The sequence below is a fragment of the Felis catus genome, chromosome D3 (genome assembly GCF_018350175.1).
Source record: "Felis catus isolate Fca126 chromosome D3, F.catus_Fca126_mat1.0, whole genome shotgun sequence".
Taxonomy (NCBI): Eukaryota; Metazoa; Chordata; class Mammalia; order Carnivora; family Felidae; genus Felis; species Felis catus.
In genome coordinates, this window is record NC_058379.1 from 2,891,795 (window position 1) to 2,907,546 (window position 15,752).

At 52.6% G+C, this 15,752-nt stretch overlaps 1 protein-coding gene and 1 pseudogene across 4 annotated transcripts in view; both read left to right on the forward strand.

Annotated features, from left to right (window-relative positions):
• Window positions 1-15,752, forward strand: part of TMEM132D (transmembrane protein 132D) — a 566,823-nt gene that overhangs the window by 469,682 nt on the left and 81,389 nt on the right. For 3 of the 4 annotated variants that reach the window (XM_023241272.2, XM_023241271.2, XM_019814417.3), the window contains one exon: window positions 13,069-13,212. The exons of the other annotated variant lie outside the window; for it this stretch is intronic. In XM_023241272.2, coding sequence (XP_023097040.2) covers window positions 13,069-13,212 — 144 coding nt within the window. The remainder of the gene's footprint in view (window positions 1-13,068; window positions 13,213-15,752) is intronic. 4 annotated transcript variants of the gene reach the window in all.
• On the forward strand, window positions 1,923-2,021 carry LOC111557448 (annotated as a pseudogene).

Below are 15,752 nucleotides of genomic sequence, written 5' to 3' on the forward strand. Positions count from 1 at the left end.
CCCATCCTTTGGTGCGTTCTGTTTATCAAAACAAGCAAAGGCAAGGCGGAAGAAGAGGCGACCAGGAACACGTGGACGCAGAAATAACAGGAGGACACAGGACAGAGTCCCTGGCACGGTTCACTCCTGTAGCACGTTCTCGAGGCCGCCCGCCCCCCACCGCTTCCCGGGGGACGTTTGGAGAAGCCTGCAGACGTCTCTTGTTGCCACGGCTGGAAGAGGCCGTTCCTGGCATCCAGGGGGTTGAGTGCAGGGATGCTGCTAAACATACAAAGTGCACACGATAGCCTGAAAACAAGGAATTATCTGGCCCAGAACAGCAGTAGCCTGGAGGCTGGAAAACGGCCCCACGGCGTGTGAGCATCAGAGGCCCGTTTCCAGATTCCAGCTTCTGGACTCAACCTTCGTATAAAGCATGGAAGGCTGTGTGGTAGTTGGGGGCCTGGTGGGGGTGTTGTCAGCCCTGGAAAGAAGAAGTGTCAGCTGGAAACGAGAGGAAGTTGGGAGGCCGCGGTGGGAGGAAGAGTGGGCGGGAGTTGGACCCAGGCTCATACTGTCGTTTCCTACGGTGCGTGGGGGTCTCAGGCGTCCGTGGCTGCGTGAGGGGACGCCGGTGGCCATGCAGCAGTGGCCACTTACGCTCTCGTTAGGGTTCTAGGAGTTGATGGGACTCGGTGAGGCGGCTTCCGCTGGGGCAGGGAGTCCTCTGGAAGGCTTCCTCGTGGACATGTCTGTAGGGTGGGCAATGGGTCACAGCCATGGCCGTGGACCAGACCACCTCCGCTGGCCCCTTCTGTGCGCCTGGGCCTCCACACACCTTGGCGGCCGAGTTCCACGAGCGAGCATCATCGGAGAAAACACAGTGGCTCCGTGGCCAAGCCTCACAAGTAACACAACCTTACCTGCACGGCATGTCGACCACACGTGTGAGTCACAGAGGCCAGCCCGTACTGAAGGCCAGGGCACCCTGTGTCCGCCACGACCCAGGAGGAGTGTCACCGCCTCTGCAGACACAACCCCTCAGGAATCGACACAGCATCTCTTTAATTTTTTTTGTTTAACGTTGATTCATTTTTGAGACAGAGCGTGAGTAGGGGAGGGGCAGAGAGAGAAGGAGACACAGAATCCAAAAGGTTCAGGCTCTAAGCTGTCAGCACAGAGCCCGACGCGGGGCTCAAACCCACGAACTGCGAGATCATAACCTGAGCCGAAGTCGGATGCTTAACCGACTGAGCCACCAGGCGCCTACAACACGTTATGTCTTGATTAGAGGTGTGTTTGCTTAAAGTTAGAAATAAAGCCAATGGAGGAACCAAATCAGGAATCTACTTGTGGTGGTTGAGAAAACAGAGAGACGAGGTTTCACCTGTCATGCGAGAAAATTGGCAGATGATGGCTGAGCCCGCTGTACCAAGAAAGTGTAACGTAGCGTGTTGTTTAGACAGATGAAAACGCCTCGGTAACAGTTAGGAGTCCAAAGTGGTTGCTGGAGGGGAACAAAATAGTGGTAAGGAATGGAGATAAGGATGGCCTTTGGTGGCATTTTATGGTAAACCCTTCCACAAGTGGAGCATTTCAACCATGAGGTGGTATGTTCTCATTCACATAGAGAAGAAGCACCATGCACCTGACTTGCTTCAGCGGCTTCCGGAAGACGGCCCGGCTGGCGAGAGGCGCGCACTGCCATCAGCCCCGTGTGGGCTCTGCTGTGTGGCATCTTGGCCGCTTCCCCACGGGTGGGACGATAATCGTATTTTACCTGCTACGGCTGCTAGAATGTGGTAATTCTCCATACTGTGCCACAACCATTAAACTGAGGCGCTGATGTCCTTTTAAAAACAGAGGGGTTCATAAATGTGTTTGCAGCGGAGGCCAAATTGACGGATGCGCCCCACTTGTTAAAAGAAGCACACAGGCGCCCCCTTTGGCAACAGGTCTGCTAAACTTGGAGCGACACAGAGAAAATCAGCATGGCCCTTTGCAAGGATGACGCACAAATTTCTGAAGCATTCCGTATTTTATTTTTCAAAAATTTTTTAACATTTATTCAGTTTTGAGAGACAGAGAGAGACAGAGCGTGAGTGGGGGGGGGGGGCGCAGAGAGAAAGAGGGAGACACAGAATCTGAAACAGGCTCCGGGCTCTGAGCCATTAACACAGAGCCCGACGCGGGGCTCGAACTCACGGACCGCGAGATCGTGACCTGAGGCAAAGTTGGACGCTCAACCGACTGAGCCACCCAGGTGCCCCAGGCATTCTGTATTTTTTTTAAAAAGGCATGGGAGGAGGGCACTTGTTGGGATGAGCACTGGGTGTTGTATGGAACCCAATTTGGCAATAAATTATATTTAAAAATAAAAAATATAAATTAAAAGAAGCATGCAAGTTACTTATGATGCAGCATTATTGCTAGTGAAATGTAGTATTTCGATGGTCACGTACTAGCTCTTTTGTTTCCTGTGGCATGAATGGCAGACTGCAGCCCATCGTCTAGTAAGTGTATGTTATTTATGGGGGCATAGGTCGCGGGGGCTGGAATAACAGAGCTTGACCAAACCATCAAAAAACAAGGACAGGGTGATGAGTCGTTCTTCTGTTCATTGGGTTATTGATCTTTGTGGGGAAATGCGTCGAAAAAGACTGAGGAAAATAACCACAGTTAAGAAATCACACTGAGGAAGAACACAGCTGCAGAGGGGTCTGGTCTCTGCACTGAGTTGGGCTGGGTCTGTCCGAGCTCACGACAACAGAAATCAGGAGACAGAGGGCCAGCCGCCCAGCATGTGGAGGCAAGGTTAGCTTTTCATACCTGAGCAATCTGTTTTGGCTTGGGGCAGAGTTCAGAGTGTTCATGAATATTCTTATTTTTGGAAACTGGAGTTGGGAAGTGTCGTGTGTTAGTTAGGATAGATTAGGTGTTATCTGGTAGCCAGTGGCCCCAAAAGTCTTTGTTTCCTGAAGACGAGGAATTATATTCATTACTCTTGCTTCCTGTCCTGCGTGGGTCGGTAGAAAGCTCTTCTCCGCACGGTGACTGGGGTAACCAGGCTAACAGGCTCTCCCATCTCATGGCGGTCCCATCTGGAACGTGGCGGCCTCCTCAGTCACCAGGGCAGCGGATGAGAAAGGCCGTAATTGTGCATGAAAGCTTTATTGCCCCAACCCAAGAAGTAAGACAACACTTCCCTCCCATTTTGGGAGCTATGAGTGTCGTGTGGCTCTGTCTAACTGCAAGGGACCTGGAAAATACAGGGGGACAAGTGGCATGCCTCCTGAGCCTTCCTTTTTCTGTCTTACACTGAAATCCGATCATGTGACATAACCATCAGCATCCAGACTGACTGACCAGGTATGTCTTCCGATCAGTCACGACTCATGCCATACTGTGTGTTTTAGGGTTTTCCCCCCAAATCTCAAATATCACCTTTAAGTATGATATAATTTAACAGGAGAAAGAAAATCACTTTTATACCAGATATGAACATCTGTCTTTAACTGCAGAGTATATTGTTTTATTTTTTTAATATTAAAATTTTCTCTAAGTGAATACAAATTTTTGCAAAATTACAGAGATTGATTTATTTTTTTAATATTTTATTGTTAAGTTGGCTAACGTAAACTGAATTCTTGTATCTTACGCCCCTCTGACATTTGACGTCCTAGAATTCAGTCTCTTCAGACAAAGAATCATAAGGTCATGCTTCTCTGTGTTGTTGGAGGTGGGGTCTAGAGCCAAGGGCAAATGATGCCAATATAATAACATTTTAGGGGCTCTTAGAGGGCTGAAAAAGAAAACCAAAGCAGGAGGCATCACAATCCCAGACTTCAAGCTATATTACAAAGCTGTAATCACCAACACAGTATGGTACTGGCACAAAAACAAACACTCAGATCAATGGAGCACAATAGAAAACCCAGAAACAGACCCACAGATGTATGGCCAACTAATCTTTGACAAGGCAGGAAAGAATATCCAATGGAGAAAAGATAGTCTCTTCAGCAAATGGTGTTGGGAAAACTGGACAGCGACATGCAGAAGAACGAACCTGAACCAGTTTCTTACATCTTACACAAAAATAAACTCAAATTAGATAAAAGACCTAAACGTAAGACGTGAAGCCATCAAAATCCTAGAGGAGAAAACAGGCACCAACCTTTTTGACCTTGGCCGCAGCAACTTCTTACTAGACACGTCTCCGGAGGTAAGGGAAACCGAAGCAAAAATGAACTACTGGGACCTCATCAAAATAAAAGGCTTCTGCACAGCGAAGGAAACAATCAGCAAAACAAAAAGGCAACCGACGGAATGGAAGAAGATGTTTGCAAATGACATATCGGATAAAGGGTTAGTATCCACAATGTATTAAGAACTTATCAAACTCAACTCCCAAAAAAAAAACAAGTAATCCAGTGAAGAAATGGGCAAAAGACGTGAATAGACACTTCTCCAAAGAAGACATCCAGATGGCCAACAGACACACGAGAAAATGCTCAACATCACTCATCATCAGGGAAACACAAATCAAAACCACAATGAGATACCACCTTACACCTGTCAGAGTGGCTAACATTAACAACTCAGGCAACAACAGATGTTGGTGAGGATGCGGAGAGAGAGAATCTCTTTTGCATTGTTGGTGGGAATGCAAACTGGTGCAGCCCCTCTGGAAAACAGTATGGACGTCCCTCAAAAACTTAAAAATAGAACTACCCGGCGACCCAGCAGTTGCACTACTAGGTATTTATCCAGGGGATACAGGTGTGCTGTTTCGAAGGGGCACACGCACCCCAACGATTATAGCAGCACTATCGACAATAGCCAAAGTATGGAAATGCCCATCGATGGACGAATGGATAAAGAAGATGTGGTATATAGATACAATGGAGTATTCCTCGGCGATAAAAAAGAATGGAATCTTGCCATTTGTAACTGGATGGAACTGGAGGGTATTATACTGAGTGAAATTTGTCAGAGAAAGACAAATACGATTTCTCTCATATTTGGAATTTAAGAAACAAAACAGATGAACATAGGGGAAGGGAAGGAAAAATAGTATAAAAACCGAGAGGGAGATAAACCCTAAGAGACTCTTAAATACAGAGAACACACTGAGGGTTGCTGGAGGGGGTGGGGGTGGGGATGGGGGGTGGGGGGTGGGCTAAATGGACGGTGGGCATTAAGGAGGGCACTTGTTGGGATGAGCACTGGGTGTTGTATGTAAGTGATGAATCACTAAATTTTACTCCTGAAATCATTATAAGATTAAATGTTAACTAATTTGGGTGTAAATTTAAAACCATGATTTAAAAAATAATACTAAATATAAAATCAGTCAAATTTCAATTAAAGAGAACCAATAGACCTAGCAGAATATGCCTTTTTGTACTTAAACATCACGAAGATCCCAGGGCATGTGATGCCGATACCGGTCGTGGCAAACCACCAAATGCAGCTGCCCAGAAGACACTCTCTCTCCATCCTTTACAGCCCCTTGCTGTGGAAATCTCGTGTTCTCTAAATAAATTCCAAAAATCTACTTTGCTCAGCCTCCCCTGGGAGAGAACGGAGTGTCCCTGAGGGATCAGGCTTGTGGTTCAGTCTCTGCCAATTGGATGTGCCTGTGTGACGCTTTCTTCCCAGCAGGGGGAAGGCGATGTATGTGGGAGTTGGGGAGTGTCAACGAGGGTCTAAACCAATGTGCCTGATCTCCCAGCATCCCAGTCGGGACAGAAGCAGCAGGTGCGTGGCAGGAACACCGAGGGGTTCCACACACTGATCTCGGGAGGTCAGTGGGGGGGTCTGTTTCCGCAACCCCGTCAACAGCGCCGATGCCTCGGCAAACCCCTTTCTGCTGAAATGAACGGGAGTGGATTGCGTTGTCTACGGCTAAGATCCTGGACCCGCACAGTATCTCTCAAGACTGACGGTGGTTTCCAGGATATTCTTGAAGAAGGAGTAAATATATGGAGACAGGTGGGGCACATCTATAATAGGAGCAGTGCAGTTGCAGAAGTAGCAGGAGGGAGGGACGATGTTGCAGGTAGATGTGCAGTGAGCTCCCAGAGCCCTGCAGGGGACCTTCCCAGAGGGGGTCCGCCCTGTCCGCCTGGATCCTTGACGCAGGGCATGTGAGTCGTCTCCAGACGACCTGGAGGGACGCGCCCACATGTGTGTCCTTGCCTCAGTGGCGCATTTGATGCCGTCTCGTTAAGTGAGTGTCTCCCTTCTCCGAGGATTATAAGCAGAACAGAGTAGAAGCGTTGCTTCTGAAACCTGCTGTGAGTTACTGTCATTTCTGGCCACAAGTCTCCGTGCAAACAAGAAAGCCTAGGTGTGTTCTTTTTGTTTTTTAGAAAGTAAGTGAGATACGTGTCCCAGTCTCTGTCATGGGCAGTTTCTCTCCTGACACAGGAGAACTTTGTAGCCACCTGACCCCCGCACAGGTGGGCAGATGACACCCTGGAGGGAACTCCTGCTTCCAGCCTGACGTCAGACAATTCTGGGAGGCCAGGCCTCTGCAGACGCTAGTGCCCAGGGTCCCTGCTGCAAGGTGGATAGCACCACCTGTCTGCCTCCCACGCCTCTCCCCTGACCCCCCACCCTTGCAAGTAAATCGACTCCACCCATCGCCGCCTCAGGCTGTGCTCTGGTGCAGATTCAGACTAATGCCGTCTCCAGCCCGCAAGTTGGGGTAATTGAGCTTGGTAATTGTTCCGAAGTACAAAGTCTGCATCCCAGTGAGAATTGGGAGGAAACCCTGCGAACCAATGTGCTTTCATCCACCTCCCTGGTCAACTGTGTTGATTACAGTTCCTTGGAAGCAAAGGAAATTGATTCTGGTTAAATTTGGTTTTTTGGTTTTTGTTGTTTTTTTTTTTTTAACTACTTTTGAGGTATTGTTGACGTTTACAAAGCTGTGCATAGTTAATGTATGTCGCCCGTTGAGTTTGGACAGGAATATACACACCTGTGAAACCAGCCTCATGATCAAGGCCACAGACATAGGCATCACCTTACAAAGTTTCCATTATTATTATTATTATTATCATCATCATCATCATCATTATGTGTGTGTGTGTGTGTGTGTGTTAGAACACTTAACATAAGAACCATCCTCTAAAAAGGAATTTAGTGATGGGGCGCCTGGGTGGCTCAATTGGTTAAGCATCCAACTTTGGCTCAGGTCATGATTCTCTCAGTTTGTGAGTTCGAGCCCCATGTCAGGCTCTGTGCTGACCACTCGGAGCCTGGAGCCTGCTTCGGATTCTGTGTCTCCCTCTCTCTCTGCCCTTCCCTGGCTTGCTCTCTCTCTGTCTCTCAAAAATAAGCAAACATTTAAGAAAATTTTTTAGAAAGGAATTTAGTGAAAGAACATGGGCTCTCCCAAAGAATGGATGGGACAGCCGGAAAGGTGGGAGCCAGGACCTTCATGGAAATGCAGACAACAGGCTGAACAACCGGTTTTCAGGTGCCGCTGACTGCGTAGGAGATCCCAGCATCTCAGCTCCTGCCCGCTCCCCTTGAGTGGAGTTCTGTCCCAGGGGGAGAGGCCCCACCGCATGTAGAGGATGCCAGCCTACTCTGGGCCGGGGGCAGGGAGGATTGCTGTGACTCTCCTTCCGAAGGAAAAGGGATGATTTTCCCAGAGGAAAATGGATGCACGGTTACGGACAAGAGGTTGGCAGGCAAAACCAGAAGCTTCCGTCCGCGGGACTCGTAATAAAAGATGTTATAAGGAGCTCGGCCGCGGTATTGCACTCACGTCCTGTTTGGGGGAGAGCTTGTACCCTTTCTTAAGGTCCTCGTTGGCGGCCCAGGTAGGAAATGCTTCCCTTGTGCACGTCCACGCTGAGTCAGGCGTAGTGTGTCCGCTGACTGTATTTCCACCTGCTGGAAATGCCCGTCTCCCAGGTGTCTCTCTCAGGGAGTAAGATGCTGTGACACACTCAGCGTGTGCAAGGGAGGGACGTGGCTGGCGGCCGCCAGTGGTGTTACGGGATGTCTGCCCTTGTCTGCCCTCCTCCGGCGGGCTGCTTGAAGCTTACCCGCGATGCTTTGGTTGAGGTTGAAGTGGTGAGACCGCCAACACCACGCTTCTTTGTATTTCTTCCAACCTTACGCCTCCAGTACGACATATGTGGATGGTCTCAGAACCACATATTAAAATGGCGCATGATCTCCAAAGGGGCCACGGTGACGGTGAAGACAAGAAAAGTGTTTCCTCCCCCCTCATTAGGAACAATAAGCAGCTCGACTTGCTGGTTTCAGCCCAAGACGTGGGAAAAGGGAGGGCCTGTTTCTGGCAGGCGGTATGCGATGGGACTGTGGCCCGTCTGTGAGCCACAGAACACGCACACAGGTGTGAATGAGCAAGATCTCGGAATTTGCTGCGCCGTGCGTTTGGAGGGGGCGTCCGGGATTAGTGTTCTGATCCATCTCGCTGGCTTCCGCTTCCTTCTCTTTGGCTCGGCCATCGTACCAGTTTCCTGGGGCCGCCGAAACACGGCGCCACAAACGTGGTGGCCGAAAAATAGCAGACATCTGTCCGCACGCCGTTCTGAGGTCGCAGTCCAAAATCAAGATGGCGGCAGGACCACGCTCCCTCGCAAGGCTCTGGGGGTGAATACTTCCTTATCTCCTCCAGCCTCGGTGGCTGCTGGCTTCCTTGATGTCCCCCGCCTGCAGCCCCACAGAACCATCTGTCTGTGTCTTCTGGTCTCATGAGGACACCAGCCATTAGATGAGGGTCCACCCCCATCCAGGACGACCTCGTTTGAACTTAACTCATTATATCCGCAAAGCTCCGTCTTCCTGCATGAGGTCGTATTCTGAGGTTCTGAGCGGATGCGGATGCTGGGGGGACGCTGTCCACTCTGGCCCAGCCACCACTCACACCTGCGTGCTTATCAGACACTCAGAGACAGGGTGGGCGAGGCACCGGCCATTGTTGTGAGCTCTCCAGCATTACTAACTCACCAAACCCGGGGCAGACGCGGGAGGGGGGCACTGCTGTGTCCTCAGTCCATAGTCAAAGCTTATGAGGCACCGAAAGTTAGGTGAGTCACCCGAGGTCACCCAGGGGGCCTCGTCCGAGGTGGGATTTGCCCCCAATGCTCCGACAACAGATTCCCTGCCCTCGACCCCCAACATGATGCATTTTAGCCTCACACCCTCACCTTTGGGGTGCACGATACACCCCCAACTCCAGTATCCTCTGTGCTGACAGCAGGAAGAATGGGGAAACACAAATCAACCTTCAGAATCTGTTTTTTTTTTTTTCAACAAACTTTTTTGGAAGCCTCACCAACTGACTTCCGTTTATATCTCACGGACCAGAACTGTGTCACAAAGTAAGGGCAGCCCCCCCCCCCAAAAAAAGCGGTAATTTTAGCTGGGCATCTTACAGCCTCAGACAACATGGGGGGTTTTCGAGGAGGCAGAGAGGAGGGTGGACACCAAGTGGGCAACCCCCAGGTCAACCTCGCGATGCGTTCTAGAAGGGCCCCTGTGCTATGTTTATCTCTCCATCATTTCCTCCCCTCTGTTTTTCAAATGGATGTTGGAGGGTGAAGGTGAACCAGTGACTGTGTTCACAAAGCAGAAAATCAGGCTTCCAGAGGCATGAGGAAGTTTAAGAGAAACAAACACTCTAATTCCGGGCCCGATCCATCAGACCTTGGTATGAGACGCTATATTCCTCGGTTTTACCACAGCAGATCCTGCCCCGTGCACCAGCTCCGTACCCCACGCGGGCAGAGCGCTCTGGACAGCACCCGTCCAGCGTGTTCTCTGAAACCACGGAGGGCTGCCTCCTCTGCTCGCGCAGCAGGCTGGACCTGCCGGGCACGGTCGGCCCCCAGAGCACCTCTCAGGGGGTGCCGTATAAATAACCCAGCTCCCTCGCCCCACCACGGAATTATTTTTAAGTGTGTATTTTAGGTAATTTCCCTGCAAGGGAATGTCTGAAATATCTAACACACATGGTGTGTTTTGCATCACAGCCCAGTCCCGCGGGATCAAGCTCCAGCTGTCCACCGTGGCAGCTGGCGTGGCCCACACGCCTTCCCGGCTCTCTCTTCCCTGCTCCCCTACTGACACTTCCCGAACCCCCCAAATAAACCGCCCTTGAATCCTTGTGCCGGAGTCGGTTTCTAGAGGGGATCCGAGCGAAGATGTGAGTCATCGCTTCTCCAGCAAAATCCGGACAGGGATTGCTTCCTTACAAGAGATAAAGAGTCGAATCCCCAGAAACGTATCTGTGGCCTCTCTTACGAGGTTGCCCCTTTTTTCTCAAGGCACCGTCACCTTCTCCCACCATTTTTGCCTCCTCCTGGCCTCTGGAGAGCCCGACGCTCTGTGGTCAGATACCCAGTGAGTCACTGCTGGCGTGCACGGCGTCCAGGTAGCAGAGGGAGCATGGAGCCACCAGTGAGGACGGACATGAGCTTTCTCAAGAGGTTCCTTCCTTGATTTCCCAGCTCTGAAGGCCTGGGGTGAAGAGAGCCCATGACCGTAAGGCAGCTGAGCTCTCTAGGGATTTATGGCGTCTAATCATCCAGGCACTTGCGAGTCGAATGCGCAGGGCACGTCCACCACCTCTTACCTGGAGACTTTTACGAGCCGTGCACCTGTCATTCGCCTCCCGGGGATGGCAGAGCTGCGCCGGAGAGAGCGCTCTTGACCTCGAAAAACTGGACGTGCACAGAGAAGGCAGGGAGGACCTGAAAGTTGCCTCACGAGTCCCCACGAGGTCCTGCAGGCAGAGTGGCATGCCCATTCGGAGGCCAGGGGAGCACCCCAGACATCGGGGCTTACAGATGGTCGCCAGCTAATTCCCGCTGCCACCATTCCTTCCCGTGCTGGCGTCCGTGTGCACACGCTGAAGGCCTCTCGGGTTTTACTGGTGGACAGAGATGCTCGTAACCCTTCCTGCATGGAGGTGCAAAATCGCTCTCCTCTTCCCCGAAACTCATGTCAGCCGTCATGATGCCCTGCTCCCCACCCCGGTCTGCTCCTTCCTTTGGGATGAGCCAGTTTGGGCCAGAGAGTTAAGGAGCATTTTCCCGTATTTTTCCAAAGTGTGAACGGGCCTCTTGGATCTCTACCCGTTTAGTAGGAGCGTGCACGCGGGCCTCCCTCCCCAGACGCAGCAGAAAGTAGCACCATAGCCTCACTCCCCCCCCTTCATTCTTTTATGGTGTTTGTGCCCAAGATGAAATCACATCAGGCTGGGAACTCAGAGGAGGGAACAAAACCAAACCCAAGTGCATAATCAGCGGGCCTTTGGAGGCTCCTGCGTATTGAGACAGTATCAGGCATGGTCTTTGAGATTCAGGAACATTCCAAACTGGAGGTCCCTCAGAATTAAATAAAGAAAAAAATACATATGCAGATGTATATATATGCGTGTGTGTGTGTGTGTGTGTGTATATCCAAATCTAAACCAAAGGAGCTAATTATAAGATGAACCTCGTCCCGTAAGGAAAAAAGATCTTACGTAAGAAATAAAGTTAACATAAGGAAAACAGTTATGCAATGCGAAGATGATACATTTCTATTCCTTCTTCTGGCATGCTCCTAAAACGGGCGTTTGTGATTTCACATGAAAATCAAATTAGCTAGAACCTGCCCGAGCCTGGCTCTGAGAGACAGAGATGTACCTCCTAGCAGCCCCCCAGGCTCTACCAAGGATGGGCCAGACAAGGTCGGACCTACAGAGGAAACTCCGCATTCGCGCTGATACGACGCCTCTCGGGGACGCCGTCGTGTGTGGTCAATGACACTGTGGGCTGGAAGTCGGGACGCGTGCTGTACAGAGGCTGCGGGTTACATGGGGACTTTGATCGCCACGTGATTGGAGGAGACGGTCCCCGCAGAGGGAAATGAGACCCACTTCTGGTTCTTGGAGCTCAGTTTTCCCCATCTGATAAATGGGCTCATGTGGCCTCCCAGAGCCCTGTAGGAGTATCTGAAGAAGGCACAGGTGCACTGGTCACAGGGGTGGAGCACGGCCGCTGCTCAGGTCGGGGTTCGTGCGCAGGACTGAGAACAGGGAGGGGGTTGTGGATTGCAGTCCTCCTGTTGAAATTCTCAGCCGTACATTCTGAAGACGTGCACCGCTCGCCATAGCTTAGCACTGCGCCGGGCACTGGGGGGTCAGAAGGCACATCCAGCCCCGTGGACCCGGTGGCCTAGAAGAGGGATGACCGACTGAATGACTCCCAAGTGAGACAGCAGCAGTGACAGGTGCCACAGAGGAGATTCTGTGCCTGTGTTTCCCAGGCTCCGGGGAGCTCGGTAAAGCAAATAACAAGGGCAGGCGGGGACATCCCACGGGACACCCCTTGAGCTGAGCTGAAAAACGTGGTTATCAGGCAGAAGGCATGTTTGGGTGAGTGTGTGCGTGTGTGTGTGTTGCACACAAGTGTCACATCGGTGGGGCTGAGTGTGTCCTTGGAGCCACAAGGGCACTACAAAGGTGCACAGGGGCCAGGACCCAACAAGAGCCCGGAAAAGGGACAGGAGGTGAGAGCCAGCCAGAGCGGGAGAGTCAGAGAGTGAGGGTCTCAGCGTCCACGTGCCCCCCACACACTGTAGGAAGCAGGTGATCTCAGCTCTGTTACGGCGCTTTGCGCCCCTGGCCGACAGCTCACTCCTTAAGGACAGACGCGTGTTGTGTGAGTTCAGACCTGCTGGAATAGCTCTCGCGGGGACTGAGCTGCTGGACTCCCTGGCTTCAGATCCCACCTCACTGTTTCCTAGCTGTGTGACCTCGGGCCAGTGACACAACCTCTCTGTGCCATCTACCAAACGGAGAGAATATGAATGCCTGTTGGTCTCATCTGAAAATTAAGATGAACGGCTCCTGGCACTTGGTGACGTTCATCAGATGCGCCCCTGCCCCTCCGCACGTGACATCCCTCCCCATCACACTCTCCCTGTGGACGTCCGGGTGACGGGAGACCGTCGGCTCCGGGTGGCGCTGGCGCTGGGGCGTTTGCAGGGGTGGCGGGGAAGCGGTCCGCCCAGCGGGAGGTGTGTGACGGGCAGGTGTGTTTGTTGTTCCAGGAGGCGGAGATCCTGAACACGGCCATCCTCACGGGGAAGACGGTGGCCGTGCCGGTGAAGGTGGTCTCGGTGGAGGAAGACGGCACAGTGACGGATGTGCTCACGTCTGTGGAGTGCAGGTCGTCCGACGAGGATGTCATCAAGGCAAGTCGCCACCTCCCTGTCCTCCCCGGGACTCTGCTGCCAGGGCGGTGTCTGTGACCACCGGCCCCTCCCGGCCCGTCCTGGCTGCCGCACCGCTGGGGTCCGGAGACCCTCCCCTGCACAGTAGTAGAACAGGGTACAAACCCACACTGGAGGCTGAGCCTGGTCTGCAAAGCTCCTGCCCTTCGGCGTTTGCCAGGTGCTTCAGGCCTCTTCCCGCCCCCTGGGGAGGCCGTCGCGGGGCGGGGGGGGGGGGGTTGGTGTGGGGGCTGGGAAGGAGGGCTAGACCCAGACTGGCCAGGGTGCGGCCGTGCTCCGGGATGACTTCACAGCAAGGTCAGTGGGGGCGTTCCGTGTGCCCTCTGGGAGGGCAGTGCTGTCGGGTTCCCTCCCTGCGCCGCTCTGTCCCATCACTTACAACCCTGGGCGCGTAGGACGTGCTCAGCAAATGTGTGTTGAATGAATGAGCGAACCGTGCGGTCGGTAACCAGCTAGAAGGGAAAACGTGTCACTGAATCGTGGAAACACTTCTCAGACACTGAGGGCGGTTCTGCACGCGGTCGGCCAGACGAAACAAAATATGGCAGCACATCGCGGGCAGCGGAGGTGGTGGGAAGGAGGGCGGTGAGGACGCGTCCGTGCACAGAGAGGGCTGCGGGCTCCCGTGAAGGACATCCGTGCGTGCTCTCACTAGCTCTCACTTGCCCGTCTTCCCATAACAGTAACGTGCTCTCCAGAAAGTTCCTCTCTGTCTTTGCACTTAATCCATGTAACAAACGGTGCCGTCCCCACGCCAGCTTCTCGTGCCAGAGAGACCCAGCGTGGCCAGAAAGCCTTGCGTCCCTCTGGACCCCGTCACTGGCTCAGGGAGAGACAGGGTCCTAATCCCAGCCGACGAGGGCAGCCTGGAGACGCGGGCTGCAACTCCTGTGAAAGATTTCCCCTCCCGACAAGATCTCCTGCAGTCACCTTCTCGAGGAAGGGACCTGCCGGGGAGGCGTCCAACAACAGAGAAGGCAGAGGCACTCTGCAGGGAAGCCAGGTCCTGTGAGGGCGCCCGAGAGCTCGAGTCCCACCAGACCAGCCAGGCTTGCCCTGAACATTCCCGAACTTGGATCCCTTTTGTGCACAGCGGTCTGAGTTAGGCTTGGGATACGAGTCACCAAAGAAGTCCGTCCTCACTTACACGTATGCTCTAGAGTCCAGACTGACCCGAGTGATCCCGGGCCTCATGCAGTCACCCCCAGAAACCCGGGGTCCCAAGGGCATCTCAAGCCGCACGGACGGAGGCGCAGCTTAGGAGCCAGCAGACTTCAGCGGTCACGTCCGTCGTGAGTCCTGGGGTCTGGAAATGACGGGAAATCCCACCCACAACGACTCCAGTGTAGAAAAAAAGATCAGAAAGTGTTGCTGGCTGATGTCATTGGGAAGTCCAGAGTCAGGGATAGTTTGGGGGGTTTTATTCAGATAAAATAAAACCTCTCAGAAGGTATCATGAGAACATTCCCACCCCTCCCTTCCTCTCTCTCTGTGTCTGTCTCTCTCTGTGTGTCTGTCTCTCTTTCTCTCTGTTTCTCTGTATCTCTCTGTATCTCTGTGTCTCTGTCTCTTTCTCTTTTCTGTCTTTCTGTTTCTCTGACTCTGTCTCTGTTTCTCTCTGTGTCTCTCTGTATCTCTTTCTCTGTTTCTCTGTATCTCTCTGTCTCTATATCTGTCACTCTCTGTATCTCTTTTTCTCTGTCTTTGTCTCTTTCTCTGTATCTCTCTGTCTCTGTCTCTTTCTGTCTCTCTCTGTGTGTCTGTCTCTCTCACTCTCTGTCTCCCTGTCTCCCTGTCTCTGTCTCTCTCTCTCTGTCTCTCTGTCCTTCTTTCTCTGCATCTGCCTCTGCCTCTGTCTCTCTGTCTCTTTCTGTCTCTCTCTCTGTCTCTCTGTCTCTGTCTCTCTCAACCCCCACCTGGAGACAGAGCTCGTCCTGTATGGCTTTGCTCCCAGAGGCCACCCTGTGGGAGGAGACAGGCACCTCTTCGTGGCTCGAATCCCAGGCAGACCTTCTGGGCCCGTCCTGGCACCTGCTTTCTTGAGACCCACCCAGGTGGTCCTCCTTATCCTTGAGCCCGGCCTGCGGCTCCGACCCCCCCAACTGTCCGAAGCCTGATCACCCCAAAGTACATGATCCGCGGAGGAGAGGCGGGGAAGGGAGGCCCCAGGACAGCTCTGTGTGCCGTTGGCACAGAAGGGGAACGGGCTTTGTAGATGCGTCCACCCTGCCACTGCCTGGGACTGGGCTTTGGGGGTGAGGGGATCTTAGGAATCCCCAAAGTGGTCCCATGGGCAGCTGGTCTATCACAGGCTGTGGGAAAAAAAGACGGATTTGCTGGAGCATCACCAAAACGTGGGCTGAGTTGTTCTTCTCCACTGCGGTTCTGGGCATTCGCGAGCAGCTCCAGAGTGGACTGGCCGGTCCCTTGTGAGGACCGGGGACTCAGCCCCTCCGTCACAGCTGGACTCGCCACCTTGCAGTTTTTTCCCAGCTCAGGGT